Raw genomic sequence first — 17,131 nt, forward strand, 5'->3', positions numbered from 1 at the left:
TTCAATTTCTTTTCTTTTCTTTCTTTGTTTTTTCTTTAGAACTCTTAGCCGCGACTAGTTGAGTAGCTAACCACTGGCAAGGGTGAGGGCGTTGTGGCCTTTGCTGGAAAAAGACAAGGGCATTGGGCCCTCGCCTAGATCCAAGAAAGGGCCAATACTCACTCCTGTTGACTAACAAGGGCCACAATGCCCTTACTTGGCCTTGGTAAGGGTGTCTAGGCCATAGCCAACCACAAGCAAGGGCCTCCATGCCCTTGCCAAGATCTAGGTGAGGGTGTCATGACCCTCACCCAAACCAGGTGAAGGCATCACAACCAATAGGAGAGACCCAAGGACTTCCCTTGTGGTGCCCTACCTTGGATTTGAGCCAGGGGTGCAAGCCCTCGCTTGTGATTGGCAAAGGCATGGAGGCTCTCACCTCTAACTGGCAAGGGTTGCGATGCCCTTGCCCAGACTAGGTAAGCCTCACTAGCCCACAATTGGGAAAAAATATAAAAGAAAAGAATAAAAGAAACGAAGATGAAGTAATAAAAATTAAAAACTTATTAAAAAATTATCAATATTAATGTTGGCCATGTCACATAATATAGCTAATATTAGAGATTAAAAAGACTCAGAACTGAATTGATATTAATGTAATAGGTTTAAAACATTTTTTATATTTTTCCCAAGTTAAACCTTCTCAATGATTAGGGTTAGGCCCTTCTTATATTTTAGTGGCACACCAAACGGCCCAGCCAATATTTTGGTTTAGTAGCAGGCATTGAGTTCAGGCCTCCAAATTTGCATGAGATCGTTCTTGTTCACAATTTAAGAGACGAATGTATCTGGAACTCATATCAAATCACATGTTATGGTTGTATTTTTTCTTTTCTTTTCTTTTCATTTTTCCCCTCAAGAGCTTACTCTTGAGTTCTTCAATGAAGAAGATGAAGAAAGAAGCTATGCTTCTTGTTCCGTTCATGGTTTTAGAAAAATTGTCACAGAAACATAGGTCAGGATTGTTGACAGAATCGAAGTCGGACAAATTACCCACAACAAAAGAAAGACGAATTGTAACCAACTGCTAGATTGATGAAGGAACAAAAATTGTTTCTTTTCAAAGAAGATAATGGAGCTGATTTTCTGCCGAAATGTGAAACAAATATATTCCGAAACAGCCTGTCTTTTTACAACAAAATAAATGTTCGAGAAACTGCATCCAACCTTATTATATCTTATAGAGAATAATTCAATACATTGATAAAAAAAAACCTTTTGTAAAGCTATATGATCGAGCCACTAATTCCTAGCTGAAGAAACTTTAAAGGATGCTGAACTTAACAGTGTTGCTTGTAGTTGTAATACCCTATCGAAGAAGTAAATTTTACAGGCACTCTGATAAAAATTACGGAAGAATATGTTATTGAGGATAGGCAGTAGTTATTTGGTTGGAGTCCAGCACGATCCCATGAACTGGACCCGTGCGACCCAAGAGACCACGACGCGTATTTGCTGCTGAAGTAGCTGGTAGTTGAACAGATGGAGGAATAGGCATTTCTGAAGAGTGTCCAGAAATGCAAAGAGCACCAGAATCATCTTGCTGCCAATATACCTCAACCATGACGCCATTAGAATTCTCAGCTGATTCCGTTCCAGGAATCCCCACAAATCGAGCTCCCACTGGGATCTGAACCAAATTGCAGTATAAGAACAAAAGCTTTTGTCAGGCTGATAAACTTTAAGTCAGTTTTTTACTCGTCATTTAGAACTTTTAATAGACTGGCTAATACAGTCTTCGAGGACAAATGACATTTTAAAGTCACTTTACCGACACTGCAGCCTATACTCTATAGGATTTTCCCCATATTTAGTTTCTCACCTGGAGTAAGGTTCCAGATGTCAAAGTTAGTGTCGCCAAGCGTCGTTCAGCTGCAGCATTTTCTAGCTCTGCCTGCCTTGCAATATTCAGGAAAACTTCCTCAAGAGTTGTCAAACCAAGCTGGATATCTGCTATGCCAAACTCTCCCTGTTTATCTTGGAGCTCCGCAAAAAATTTCTGTCGAAAGCATATAAGCTGAGTTAGGAAAAGTGAAAAAGGAGTTATGAGAAAAATAATTTAGATAATCTCCATACAGAAGTTCTGCCCCAAAAGTAATGTGAAAACTATCATTTCAAAGATTTGTTGAATCTATATGGCAGTATTACTCCTCAGATACAAAAGTTAAAAGTTAACACTTAAAAGAATTTCAGGGCTCCCACGACAATCTTGAGCATTTGATTGGCATTTTCAACCCAAAAACATACATCTGGTGCATTTGGCAAACAATTTGCTTGACTAAGGACAAGGAAAATCTTGCCACTGACAGTGCTTCATGAGAAGGGTGTTAACTTCCAACAGAGGAGCATTTCAAACGTTTCGGCAACAATACAATATCCATCCATATGTCAATTGTGATAGAAGTTACAAGAACATCATCCTGCTTGACCAGGAAATGTAGCTCTCTACATCTCACATAACTTGTAGCAGCATCTCCAGCACTGTTTGCCAATTCTTTTCAACATCAAGAAGAAAATTTTGGAAGGGCCCGAAAAGGATAGGAGTCAGGGATGGGATTAATTACCGTCAAAAGTGCTTCTCTATCGTGGGGTATAACAAAAGTCAGAAAGGCCTTGTTCTCCTCTTTTGGTACAACATCCAGATGCTGTGAAGGAAAAGGAGAGTCAGAAATTGGCGCTAGAAAGAAGAGAAAGCTGCACTACAAATAACAAAAAGCTGCCCTCTCTGCTCACTCACAGTTTTGAAGAATTGTTTCACAGCCTCCTGATAAGTCTTTGAAAACACATCTCCTCCAGGAGGACTTGTGGCATTGCTGGCAGTGAAGCTCACATTGGCAACAAAGCCTGTTCCAAAGCGGGATTTGAGCCTGATTGAGGTTCCAATGCAGCGAAGTCTGCCCTTGGCCATAATTCCTATACGGTCACTCAAAATATCGGCTTCTTCCATAGAGTGTGTTGTTAAGATGATAGCACGTCCTTTCTTTGCATCCTCTATTATATCCCAAACATGCCTCCTTGTAATTGGGTCCATGCCTGTCGTCTGCAGTAGAAAACAAAGTACCTTTCAGAATAATACTCCACACACGCAATATTTGTTCATCAAGGAGAAAACAAGATAATACGTCATCCACATACAGGTTCATCTAAAACAACTAATTTGGGGTCACCAATAAGGGCTATAGCAACACTTAAGCGACGTTTCATTCCTCCACTATAGCTCCCAGCTCTCACTTTGCCTGCTTCTGTTAGTCTGACCTCTGCCAGTGACTTTTCAACCACCTGAGCAGAAAACTCAAATGGGATCATCAAAATAAACAAACAGGAAAAATTCTCTCTTAGCGTAGGATTTGAAGCAGATTCACAAGTTCCAATAACATAAAGGAAGTTAGGAGCAAGTACCGATTTGATGGTAGCCGGGGGGAGCCCTTTGATATTTGCAAAAAGGTAGAGATGCTCTTTGCCAGTCAACAAGTCCCAAAGGATATCAAACTGCAGTCGACAATAAACTTTTAGGACAGATGTTCATTTGTTTTTTTCCGAATGATTAACTGTAATTGCTTGGACAATAATTGCAATACAGCCAAACCTATGTAGCAGGATTATGCTCCTCTGCCGTTTGTACTTAGATGCAAAGGTGATAAAAATGGAGGAGAAAGGTTAACCTGAGGACAAACTCCAATGATTTTTCTGATGTTTGACATGCCAACCGAATTTCTGATCGAGTAACCATACACCAAAGCTGTTAAGAGAAGACCGCAATATGACATTATGCACCACGTTATTGATACAAAAGTTTTTGTACTACGCCAAAAAGAAAATAGCCCACTAAAAGCTATTACCATCTCCCCCTGTAACTGGGGTGATTCCTGTCAAACAATTTATCGTTGTAGTCTTTCCAGCGCCATTGGGTCCAAGAAGACAAAACAGCTGATCTTTAGGAAGGTTTACCCACAGCCCCTACAGATAATTTAAAAGTAACAATGCTTACCCTATCCAAGCATAAATCAAGTTATACTGGTTGTGTCTAGTGTTGCATCTGTTATCTGATAATTTTGTACTGAAATGGTACCTCACATAAGTTGGTCACCAATTGTCAGAGGAAAAAAGTGCATACAACTGGAATCGGTTAGTTACCTTAATAGCATGATATGTGGATGTCCTTTTGCATTTACAGCAACCAAGTTGGGTAGTCCCAGGATAAGTCTTCACAAGGCCACGAATCTGCACTGCAACATTTGTATCAACTAAGCCTTCTTTTGCTTGTGCTTTCACAATACTTTCCTCTTGGAGAACATCTTCGTCATCAGGAGTACCATGCTCTGGTGGGCGAGCTGAACCGATGCAACTACAAATGCCACCCTCTGTCAAGACAGGAATGATTATGTCACTAAACATCATGAAGGAGGAGGAAGCATGCCCTCGCATTGGAAATTTCAAACTCTACCTTTCACTTTGCCTCCTCCTTTCCCCATCCAGTAGCCAGGATTTAAGAAATAAAACATTGGCTTCCTCACTCCATATGCATTTGGAATTATATTATCAAAATAGATAGCCAAAATAAACCACACAAAGAAAGTTGCCACAAGCCATTCATAGATGTCGTTCTGTTAGACAAGAGTAGGAAAAAAGAAAAGTGAGTGTGCCTTAATATGATGTAAGACAGCAAGAAATCAAAAGCGAAAGCAGCTCAGCAGAGATTTGAATGACCGTTTGTTAATAGAGAAACTTTTGAACTGCAGAGATACTACATACAATTGTCATCACGCATTCTGTATCGTTTGGTGCGCATTTTGCACGCCTACTCCAGCTAATTCCAGGATCGTCGGGGGTGGAAGTTGCTTGAGAGAGCAGGTTCAGAGCTTCAGCGAGGAGATTCGGTGGAAAGAGTGACCAGATGCTTCGGTAAACATTACTGAAGCTCTGACTGTAGGGGAATCCAAACAAGACAACGAGCTGCAAGAGCCAAAAGCAAAGATTCTCAAAATAAACATCACTCTGAATACATTGCCAAAATATCGGGTAGTCAGGATATCTTGCCTGAGTGAGAAAGCCAATTATAAATGTGGAGAAACCCACAGTCGTGCATGAAGAGGCCTGGCTAATGAAGGCTGACAACATGAAGGCAAAGCCAACCTAGTAACAGAAGATATGTCAAGATATAAGGCCATGGCCTTTCACTATGTAGCCTCAAATAAACAATCCATTATATCGCTGCATAAGGCGTATCGTACCATGTTGAGTTGGAATAGGAAGAACAACAGGAACACGACAGGGAAGCTGTTATGCAAGAAAAAATCAAACTGAAACATCATCCCGAAGAGGACTATGAACAATGAAGAGAGAATGATCATAATGCCCTCCCACGTGAGCCATGAAAGCCAATAGGCAGTATCATAAAGGCCCATCACGGTCATCGCCTGCAACATCATAAAAAAAAGCAAAGGTGAAGGCTCTATACGTGCGTAACGATGTTTCTGTAAGCCAGTAGTGTTCAAAGGCAATAATACCTGGCGGAGTTTCAGCTCCTTTTCCGTGACCAAAGAACTGATTTGAAGTACGAAGCTAAACATGGCGACTGCAAGGAAGAAGGCCGGCCCCACATTGGCAATTGCAGAGAACGTCTCGACTGGAGGGTGTGCAAATTCCTTCAGCCCAACAACCCAACTGAACTGCGAATCTGCAAAGGGAAAATTCAGGACGCATGACCGGTCGACAGAGGAACAGGTCCAATCTCATCAAAGCATGCAGGAATCATTCAGCGAAGCGACGGTGAGGGGACGGACGGGATACCTCCAAGCAGAGACCGCGCGATTTCCCGCTCCGCCGCAATCTGGAGAGGTATCTGAAACTTGAAAGTGGGATCCTCAAATTGACCTCGCTTCGTGACTGGAGTGGAGTTAGTTTGTACGCCGTACGAGATGAAGCTGGAATTCGTCACCGGGAAATGCAAAGCTCCGGGACACCGCAAAGGATTACTATACAACCACGCGTCCACTTCCTCGGTCGTTCCGAACGACAAAACCTTGAGAAACACACACAACTCACAGCTCGTCAACTGATCACGTCCCTTTCGTTAACCAAAGAAAAAAGAAGGAAAAAAAAAAACGAAATTCTTCAATGGACCGCACCCTGCTCTCGGGGATGGGGCGGCCGGGGTTGTTGTTCCGGATGGCGGCCACGATCGCGGCGGCTTGGGCGCTGGCGTTGCCGCTCCAGACGAAGTCGAAGCAGGGGGAGCGGATGTAGAACTTGTCCTCGCAGGGCGGGATGGGGGTCCACCAGGGCCACCGGGTCGGTCACGGTCTTGTAGGCGGAGGAGCGGGCGAAGCGGGCGTCGATGGCCTCCTGGATGCAGAAGATGAGGAAGATGAAGAAGAGGGAGGCGAAGAGCTGGAGGAAGGTCGCCCGCTTGTTCCGCCACGACAGCAGCAGGTTCTTCGCGAACAGCGCCTTGTACTGCTGCAGCAGCAGCGCCGCCCCGCTCTGCAACGCCATGGATCCATCGGATTCTCGATTCCTCGATTTCGATTTCTCGACTTCGATTTCCATTTCCATTTCGATTGGCTGTACGATCGAAAGCCGAAGCCGTGCGTGCGTGCTTTTTTATAACGGAATTTTTGGGGAGGTGGGAGGTACGACTGAAAATGGCGCGTTTCCGCCGGGGGGGGATTTGCGGGGAAAGTGACGGCCTGGTCGAAATGGGGTCTAGAGTTGCGGGAATTTACGGATTGTGCCACTGGTTGGTCTGAACGTGATTTCTGACGACGTCGATGTGATGTGACGCGATGCTCCGTACGGAGGACTTGTAGCCGTTGATCGTAGGTTGGTTGGGGTGTGAAGTTAGGAACCTTCGAAGCGTCTCCTTTGAAAGGAGCTCCGAAATTCCATTATCTTTTCTTTAATGAAATAAAAGATTTCTTGCGACTATTTCGTTCGCGTATACGTCATTCATGTTCTCTCTCTTCGTAGTTGAATGGTTGAGAGTTCTGATGTTACCCGCAAACTCTATTTAATGTGCAACTCGATAATTAAGTAAAGCTGATTGAAAGTTGACATGTCAGAGGAGAAGTTGTCGCAATCCATTTGGTGCTCTAATAGCCATCGACATCCACAATCATATAAAAATGATTAATATTATGAAAAATTTTAAATCAATCTTAAATTAATGTATCTGTAATAGATATATCACCCGTTGATTTATATTAAATTTTACTTTCAAATTTCCAAGTTAGATAACATATGATAATTGACGGATATATTAGTTTGGATTTGACCATCTGTTTGTCATAAGTATACTGGTTTATATTAAAAATTAATTTAGAATAAATTTATTATAGACGTGTATGTTTAGAATTTTTTGTGATATTAGCAAAGAAAACGAAAATGGAAGAAACGTATTTTTATTTTTATTTTCCATTTCCATGCATAGTCATTGTCGAGAACGAGACCGAATAATTGAAGCAAGCGAGGCTAATTTGGTAATTGGAGGCGAAGAGCACAAAGGGCAAACTCGTCCGAAGGTGAAGAAGGGGTATTGAAACCTCGATGACCCGCGGGATTACTAAACTCTGCAATCGATCAAGTCAAACAAAACAAAATTTCTAAAAATAAGATGACGTGAGAAAGCGTGGCCGAAAACGTGGCAGGGGCCACGCTTTCTTGCACAGCAAGTAGTCGTCCAATAATGTCTCTGTCGGCTTCGGTTAAAAAAACGGTCAGTCCCTTTGGACAGTTCAATCTCCATCAATCAACAGTTGAATTGTCATCTGTAGCGGGTAGCGTCACTCCCTTTTCCGCTCGCCAACTCTCCTTTCTTTAGGTCAGCTTTGGCCAAATTTTCGTCCATCCCAAATTTTCGTCCATCCATTTTTACTGGAGCAATGTCGAATTAAGTTTCTTTTAACCTAGAACTTCTTTTTTATTTTTCTTGATAAGCAAGTTCTTGGAAAAAGGGGTGAGTCAATCCCTTCGCAAACCCATAGAAAAACATCCTTTGGTGGTTCACAGCTTTCTGATCCTTTACTCGAACAATATCAATTTGAGTCTCTTTTGGTCGAAAAGTTACGCTCGTGCATCGCCAATTAGTCAATTGGGTTTTAATTATCGCCTTGACTTTGTCTTGAAAATGAGGTGTTTATCGCTATAAATTTTTGTGTTTTGTCAACGAAACTTGATTTGAAACATGTAATTCCATATGACGTCGGAACACAGGATCACTTGAGAATCAAACGACTGCACAAGATAGAGGGACGAATTAAGTACATTTTTTTGTCTTTTCTTGTGGTTTGACATTCAAGAAAGTCCGACAAAAATGAATAGCGGGAGAGGGGCCGGATGAAGCTGGTCGTACAAGAAAAATAGCTTGTTCCCACCATAAGAATATTTACTCAAAGATCAACCCGGTGAATTCTTTACCTTCGTGGAATGGTCTTTGCGCCTGTCTCACTTGCGCACCCTGAGTCTCACCCCGATCGATATAGAAGGGGGTCAACTTCAGATCGTGTTTTATTTTATATAAGCCGGTCTTTTGATCCATCAAATGTGGTTTAGTGAAATCATACAATAAACTCGATGACATCACATTAAAGTAATAGACGTATCATGGTAAGGTAGATTGAATTTCATAAAGGGCCTATGTAGAGTGCCCAACTAATCGTTCGGGATGTGTATCTACTTTTAAGAAGTGGAGTTATGAGTCATTAATAACATAATATTGAGATTTTTTTTTCATTTACTACGAGAAAAGTTAATATCTTAAAAGGAGTGACGTTTCATCATTTAATAATTTAACGGTATTTCGTTAAAGCGTTGATTTAGATAGTAAAAGAGTTTAGTTCTCTTCTTGTTGTCTTGGATGTAACCCTTGTTGGGAGCACTCAAAGGAACTAGATTGATGTGAGGGGAGTGCACTCTTAAATCAACTAGAGAGGTGAATCAATCGAGGTACACAAAAACTAGCCCAAGCACTCACGACAACTTTAAAGGATAACAAGATACTAATTTGAATAGTTGAATTTCACTTATTTACATATGTTTTGGGTGTGCGCCCAAACTGTTGATTATGGCTTAAAATTAATTCATTTTAAAGCGAAATCAACACGAGCTCGTGATTTTTGAGACTATCGAAGTGTATTTTGAGAGGGGCAGGGGTTGATGATTTGAGATGCAAGGAAATGGTTTGCTTGGTGCCTGGACTAACGAGGCGACTCGGCGAGTGCACCAACAAGGAGTGGCTAGGCTACTAGCCATATCTTGGCCTAGACAAAGCTAGCGGGGGTCTCACATTACCAAGTTGCTATTCTCTTTTTCAGCACAGTAGTAGGGTACTCAAGACTATTTATACAAGCACCCAGTCCCAGACGCGGCCCCATTCCAGGCTTGTAATTTTTAGAGCTTATCTTAGATTAGAAACTTGTGAGAACCTTAGAAGGTTTTTGAGAGCTATCACTTAAAGGAGTTGAGAACATGAGAAACTTCTATGACTTCAAGTGTTATACAAGATTGAGAGGGCTCATTGTCCTAGATATATTGTACAAATGTCAATTCAATTCTAAACATTTTCATTTTGCCAAATTAGTCCTAGAAATTACAATGTGGTCTTTATGCCAACTTTTGTTGGAAATTGCTGACATAACAATATGTCATGTAGGATAGTTAGTAATAACTGGACTGTCACATCAACGATTTCTAGGAAAATCAGCCAAAATGATTGCATTACAATTTCATGCATACATTTGGAACTAAATTGACAATATTGAAAAATTTATAATTGAATTAGCATTCATATAATAGGGTTAGGACCAATTGGACAACTACCTAGGATTGGAAGATACTTGAGCGTAAGCATTTCGAGTGATTGCAATCTTCTCTTGATGGATCATAGTGAAATCATCTTATTGATTTGGGATAGGGACACACCAATAAATTGACCAAGAAGAGAATCCGAAAATGACAGGATTTTTCAAAGTAAAAAGTAAGAATTAAATAATTATGGTCCAAACTAATCAGAGTAGGCAAAAGTACGACTATTAGATTAGTCAAAGGAAAACTTAGGGTTATTAAATAAAAGCTCGTTTGCGTAAGAGAGAAGTATTATGCCATCACAATTGATCATACCCACTAAGTTATGGCACGAGAAATTTCTCAGGAACTACATAATGGAAGGAAAAAAAAAATGTTGTCAAGTATGGTCACCAAATCCAAATGGCTAAGCAATTGACCGTAGTCTAATCTGACTGAAAATGTCGCATTTGACTGCTAATTAAATATTGGTTTTTAATATTATTATTATTATTATTGTTATTATATACAAAAGGATTATATTTAGAAATATTGTTCTACTCAATGGTGAATGATTTATCCACAAGCGGCCTCCATTGCCGTTGATGAGAGCTGAATGTGGAATTATATCCTTTTCACCGGCCAAGTTGAGCTATGTGAGTATAACGATTTCAAAGAAATTCGATGGACGATGTCTTGACCGATGATAATGTCCTATGAGGACATGCATAATTTTCTTATCTTACACTAATATATATATATATATATTATATATATATATATATATATTTTCAGGTAACTAATTCATGTAAAGTACGTAAATATCAATAACTCAATGAATTGTGCAATTCCATTCACTTTTATTTGAAATTTTTTTAAACGAATGAGTTATGTGCATACTTAAAATTCCACAGTTTTTGTCCTCATTTTTCGCTCCTGTATATCCTATACTGCGCCTCGCAAAAGTTTGAAATTTTTAAACGGTAACCACCAACTGAATTTTGAAATTCCCGCCACCAACCTCCACACTCGACCGGACCCGACGGCTACCTTTGGTCCTTTACGTGCTCGCACTAGTGAGAGTGAGAGGATGGATCGCGATCTGATGAAGCTAATGCGCTCTGTGAAACACCCAAGCCACTTGAAGCAGATCCACGCTCTGGTCATCGCTGCGTTCCCTTCTCTCGCTTCGTTTCTGGTCAGAAGACTGTTGAGCGTGCCTATGGTCGACTATGCCCGGGAAGTGTTTGATCGAATTCCCCAACCAGAGCAGAGCTTGTCTAACTCGTTGATTTCGGTGTACTCTCGGCTTTCGTCGCATGAAGAAGCTATAGAAGCATTCAGATCGATGATACGGAATGGTGTTTGTATAGACTCCTACACGGTCCCGCCTATTGTCAAGTCTTGTTTATCAGTGGCGGACTTCGATTTAGGAAAACAAGTGCATTGTCTGGCAATTAGCTGTGGATTAGACACAGATGTCTTCGTCCAAACTGCTTTGATGAACTTCTATTCCAGGGGTGGAGAATTAGCTTCTGCTGAAAGAATTTTCGAGAAGATGGATACGAAGGATCCCATTGCTTATAACTGCTTAATTTCTGCCTATTCGAAGTCGGGTGACGTTTTAGCTGCGAGAAAGATGTTTGATGAAATGCCCGAAAAGTCCACTGCTTCTTGGAATTCTCTGATCTCATGTTATGCTCGCAATGGGGACTATCGAGAGGCATTGAGGTTCTTTGAAAGGATGAAGGACGATAAATGCACTCCAAATGAAATCACTCTGGCTTCAGTTCTTTCCATTTGTGCTAAGCTTGGAGACCTCAATGCTGGGTTGAGTGCAAAGAAGTTTATTGATGGTAACAACCTTTACCGAAATACGATACTTTCTACTGCAGTTGTGGAGATGTATCTAAAGTGTGGGGCTGTTGGAGAAGCGCGTCGAGAATTTGACAAAATGAAGAAAAGGGATGTTGTTACATGGAGTGCCATGATTGCTGGCTACGCTCAAAATGGGAGACCAGATGAAGCCTTGGAGCTCTTTGAGAACATGAAGAATGAGAATATCAAACCCAATGACGTAGCACTGGTTAGCGTTTTATCAGTTTGTGCCGATTCCGGTTCTGTTAAAGCTTGTGAAGAAATTGGCTGCTATGTAGAGAGCCAAGGCATGGCTTCCAATGTCTTTGTAGCATCTGCGCTTCTGGATATGTATTCAAAGTGTGGGAATATAAGCAAATCTCGTCAAATATTCCTTAATATGCCCAAGAAAGACACTGTCACCTGGAACTCAATGATTGTTGGCCTGGCTATGAATGGACTTTCAGAAGATGCATTTGCTGTCTACAAGCAAATGATTGAAACTGGAGGGCAACCCAATGATATAACATTCATCGGACTCTTGGCTGCCTGCAGTCATGCAGGTCTTGTTGAAATGGGGCTTGAAATTTTCGGACACATGAAAATTGATCATGAGATTGTTCCACAAATAGAACACTACGCTTGCATTGTGGACCTCTATTGCAGATCTGGTAGATTGAAAGATGCCTATGATTTCATATGCAGGATGGAGGTAGAACCAAATGCTGTGATATGGAGCTCCTTGTTGAGTGCTTCTAGAATCCACATGAATATTGAGCTTGCTGAGCTCTCAGTTAAGAAGCTGGCAAAGCTAGATCCTGATAGTTCTTGGTATTATGTTCTTCTATCAAACATTTATTCCAGTACTGGTCACTGGAAAGAAGCCCTAAATGTGCAAAAGATGATGAAGGGTAAGAAAGTGCAGAAAGTAGCAGCTTATAGTTGGGTAGATGTGGATAACAAGCTGCATAGATTCTTAGTTGGTGATACGTCTCACCCTAGAAACACTGAGGTCTACGGTACTGTCAATGGGTTGGCAATGCAGTCCACATGGGTTGATCATGATTTTGACTCTGGCCTAGGACTGTAATATTTTTCACTTAAAATGCTTGAAGATGCTTCATTTAGCTGAGGCAGTTGGAGATCTCACTGGACTGCAAAGAGACCATTTTTCTGCATAAACAGCTCTTGCTTGCTCGTCCAAGTTGAAAGTTGAAGAAATATCTGGTACTCTTAAGAAAATGAGGAACATTGCCTAAACCTTGGAAAAATTTTGAACACCTTGACTTAAAGGCAGAGATGACAGACAGATATGCGACAGTTGGCCTACAAGTTTGGTGCGGGAGGAAAGGAAAAGTAAGAAATGCCTCATGGTTTGGAGCACATGAATTGCCCATGAAAATGTATTGCAGTCACTGCTTAATCTCAACAAGCCCTTCATTTATGCTGCATGCTGCATGGTGAGGTGATACTTTAGGCTTATCAGAAATATGCCAGTGCCACTGCTAATTGTCACGATAGTTAATTAGTTGCTAAAGTTGCTGTTCTGCGTAAAGCCTGTGAAACTTAGATTTCCGAAATTAACAATCTATCTTTTTTTTTTTAACAATCTATCTTTTTTTTTTCTTCATGATTTATTAACAATCTATCTTTTTTTGCTAAAGTGTATATATATTTCCGAAATTAGTTGCTAAATTTGCTGTTCTTCATGATTTATTAACAATCTATCTTTTTTTTTTCCTTGCATTTTTCATGGTATGAAGCTGAATCACTCTAGGTTTACATCATATCAGACACTATTCAAGGTAATTGGCTGATATATTCTTTTCTTCTGTACATTCTGAGAAGTTGTTATTGTTACAGATATATATATATATATATATATACACTTTATTCTCGTTTGTACAATCGATTAATGCAGTTGCCATTCAGACATGTAGAAATGGAACCTCACAGCTTTCCCTGTCTGAAATTTTCCTTCCCATCCAGATACGTCAAACAGGAGAAAAACCTCAAATGTTATCTTTAAAGTGCTTTTGCAGAAGGTGTTCTTGTTATGTTGAAATGATTAGGTAAAACATGCTCTCCCATTAAGCACCATTTAATTAACATGTGAATGCTCAATGTCTGTTGTCGCAAATGTTGACTCTATTGTACAGACTTTCAGCTAACCAAATAAAATATCTATTCAAATTGATTTGGTGACTTAGAAATGTATTCCCGTCTTCATTTCTGGGTGTTTCTCCATGGTCAGACATCATCCACAGTGTTTATCTAGTACTTTACCTTGGGTACGGGTCCATCATTCTGCTTGAACACAATCAATATCTTTGACTAAAAGGAGTCTCAACTCTTGAGACAATACACTTATTTTTTTTTCCTCTCTTGAACATCATTCTATTGCGTTTGCAGCTGATATTTGACCATCATTTCCTTAGGAGTTAAGGAGTAGTAAATACTCACCTGGTTGATGGCTGGATCACTGTCTAATCTGTTAGATATATTTGCTGTTTAGGTTCTCTCAAAGTGGCGAATGCCAAAGGTGCTGTTATCCAATGCCCGATTGCCACCTGTTTAATTTATTTGTTTGAATATACAAATCAATAATTGTATTACTCAATTTGCTTCTCAGCTTGTTGCTGTGTGCTTCAATCATGTTAACTTCAGTTTGTTACTGAAAATGACAGGCTTATTCTTCTGGCTAGAGAAAATGGTCAGACTGTCAATTGTTTTGGCTCTAGGCCAGCAGAAAGTGTTGATTAGTATCAAAGCGTGTGGAATTCTGCGAATATCACCTGGGAGTGGAAGTTTGTAAGCAAAAATGCCGGAATTTACTGGTAGTTTAATGGAGTAGGTAGCGTAATCTTTGTTTTATAATTGCACGTTCATACTTCAATCCGGATATGACCCCTTAATCCGGCTCTTCAGTCCAGGGGTGATCTACCGGGAGAATTCTTTCTTGTGGGTTTCAGTAAACAAGTAAGTCCTTCATGGTGTCTTGTAAGAAAACCACGTTTTGGCATACTGTATTGATAGTCAACCTCTTTCATAGCTGTGCTCAGATTAAGAAATCCCCCCATATCTTTTGCTGCTTGGATTGATTCTGACCATCTCCATTTGCCTATTCAACATGGTATCTTTCAATTTCCTTTAAAAGTATGAAAATATTTATGTACATGGATTGTTTACGAGATTTTATATATATATTATATAATATATGCAGTCTCTATCCATCTATTGGTTTAAATTTTTGAATTGGAAATCCTAACATAATTTTGGAATCGGATTTATTTCGTGGGTGTGGCTCCTGTTCATCAAATTACCCGTGAATATGTAATTTACTTATGTGAGAAAAAAAGTCCCCCAGGGGCATTTTTGAACATTCGATTCGAACTAAGGAAGAAAGTCAAAGCGGGTGGAGGGCGAAACGGGCACTTCACCAAGGGAAAATCCGGGACACCGCTCGAAACAAAAACAGTCGCTTTAGTACCAAAACCGAAATTAACACCGTTGGGAGGGGTGTATCCGCCCAATGACGCCTGCGTCTGACGCCATGCAAGATCGTCGGAGGGACATGGCCCAAGATCTTTCATGAACAGCTCAAGAAGACGCACCCAGAAATAGAAGGTACTCTGTTTTGCAGGTCGAATTTTGAAACTCTGTTACTCCTCGAGAAGCTTTAACGGTCTGAGTATAGCGTCGGATTCAATGGCGGAGCTGCCACATGGTCCGGCGAGCCTCTGGACCCAGGCCAATGCTTTGCTTCGCAAGAAATTGATTTCCCAGGTTCACTATTATCGCGCGCGCCAACCGGGGGCTGTTAACCCTCGGACCAGGTCATTGCCTGTACCGTGACCAGTCGTTAGCTGGTGGGGGTAGGCATCGCGGGCTCACTGGTGGGATTCTTTCCTTTGGGCGAACCATGAGGATTGGCGCGCGGAGCCCTTGGGGGAGGTTTTTGACGGATCTCCGGAACCAGCCACTTGGGGACTCCCACCCCTGCCAGGTTCTCCCTGGAGTGACTAAGCCTTTTAAGGACATGCTCAAGTCCTCTGAGCGTCTTTTCTTTGTGCCGGTTGTTTTCCAGCATTGAGCAGCGAGAGGGTGTGTCGGTTTGGCATTAGTGAGCAGGTGATTAGGATCTTGTATGCATCATTTTAAGCCTTCTTGATAATACTTAGGGTGTGTTTGGTTGGACTTTTGGGGTAAGCCATTGGGAAAATGCAAAAGACTTTGGGTTAAAGAGACTTTTCAGAATACAAATTCTATTTGTTAAATTGTAATATGAAAGTTAATTGTGCAGTACCTTTGTGCAAAATAGTGTTTGGAAAAACTATATTTATAGAGGACTTTTTGTGATAAAAAAAATTATCAAATGAAAAATAAAGAAAATTGGCTGGCAATGATAGGGGCCATCGACGATCGAAATTTATTGTCGGCAGCCGACATTTGACTCAAGTAGCCCCGGAGACGACTGAGGAGGGCTGCCCGGGGTCGAGCGACCCCTGAAGACCATTGGCAAAGGCCGTCTGGGGTCGGGCAACCTCCGGCAACTTAGATCTGGGGTGGCGAGGTCGCTCCTGGGACCTCGCCACCCCTAGATCTGGGTCGCGGTGGGGTTGCGCGATGTCGCCGCAACCTTTGGCGACCTCGCCGCAACCCGGATCTAGGGTGGCGAGGTTGTAGGAGGACCTCGCCGCCTTGGATCTAGGTCGTGGGGTTGCGCGACCCTACCGCCCTTGGATCTGGGGTGGTGAGGTCATGCGACCCAGATTGGGGGTAGCAAGGTCCTCCCGCGACCCTGTTGCCCCAGATTTGGGTCACGGCGAGGTCGGCAACCTAGACCTCGCCACAACCCAGATGGCCCGGCAGTCGCGCCATTCCTTGGCGACGGTCGTGCCTCACCCCGATGACGGAGGCGGTGACTACTTGCCCTTCACAGGCTATTGCTCATGGAGAAGAAAAAGAATATGATAAATAGTGAGGGCAAAACTGGAAAAATGAAAAACCAATGAGAATTATTTGGGAAGAAATTTTTTTATTTTACTCCCTCAACATAGCATGTCGAGAAGGCTGAAAGCCCAAGATAGCCCCCAATTTGCCTTGAGCTTTCAACCTTGCGAAGGCTGGCATTTTCCAAATGGGGTTTGAAATTTTTTTACCAAACACCCCTACATTGGCCCAAGGATCTTTAGGGGTTCAAAGTGGCTTCTCAAGGTCACTCCCAAAAGCACCCTTAGATTAGTTTCGTTGCGACTGTGATTGGGTGTATTTATTGTCCTCTTGATTAATGGATGATGCGCGTAGAACTGACTCTTGCCATTTCAAAGTTAAGGTTTTGAGTTTGCGTCTTGATATCCTTAGTTATTTTCCTTGTTGATGGTTGCTGTCTCCCTTAATTTTTTAATTTTAATCTATATAAATTCTCTCAGTATAACTGATGTGTCAATAAGTG

At 41.5% G+C, this 17,131-nt stretch overlaps 2 protein-coding genes across 2 annotated transcripts; one reads left to right on the forward strand and one right to left on the reverse strand.

The window, feature by feature from the left end:
* Window positions 1-1,121: 1,121 nt before the first annotated feature.
* Window positions 1,122-6,626, reverse strand: LOC104425965 (ABC transporter A family member 2). The gene is given in 17 exon segments (XM_010038854.3): window positions 1,122-1,669; window positions 1,862-2,038; window positions 2,604-2,684; window positions 2,777-3,079; window positions 3,175-3,318; window positions 3,439-3,528; window positions 3,702-3,778; window positions 3,879-3,996; window positions 4,174-4,400; window positions 4,484-4,643; window positions 4,792-4,992; window positions 5,077-5,172; window positions 5,271-5,456; window positions 5,547-5,716; window positions 5,830-6,061; window positions 6,168-6,312; window positions 6,314-6,626. Coding segments are annotated over 17 exon segments (2,955 nt in total). The 5' UTR covers window positions 6,595-6,626; the 3' UTR covers window positions 1,122-1,402.
* A 4,178-nt stretch (window positions 6,627-10,804) lies between these two features.
* LOC104427706 (pentatricopeptide repeat-containing protein At1g08070, chloroplastic) lies at window positions 10,805-13,187 on the forward strand. Its single transcript, XM_010040758.3, has one exon. The coding sequence runs from the start codon at window positions 10,910-10,912 to the stop codon at window positions 12,764-12,766; it is 1,857 nt and encodes a 618-aa protein (XP_010039060.1). The 5' UTR covers window positions 10,805-10,909; the 3' UTR covers window positions 12,767-13,187.
* Window positions 13,188-17,131: the final 3,944 nt, after the last annotated feature.

Source organism: Eucalyptus grandis, chromosome 7 (genome assembly GCF_016545825.1).
Source record: "Eucalyptus grandis isolate ANBG69807.140 chromosome 7, ASM1654582v1, whole genome shotgun sequence".
Classification (NCBI taxonomy): Eukaryota; Viridiplantae; Streptophyta; class Magnoliopsida; order Myrtales; family Myrtaceae; genus Eucalyptus; species Eucalyptus grandis.

What these genes read in the sequence shown, in the direction of transcription:
- LOC104427706 (XM_010040758.3), top strand. Translation starts at nt 10,910, where the DNA reads ATGGATCGCGATCTGATGAAGCTAATGCGCTCTGTGAAACACCCAAGC.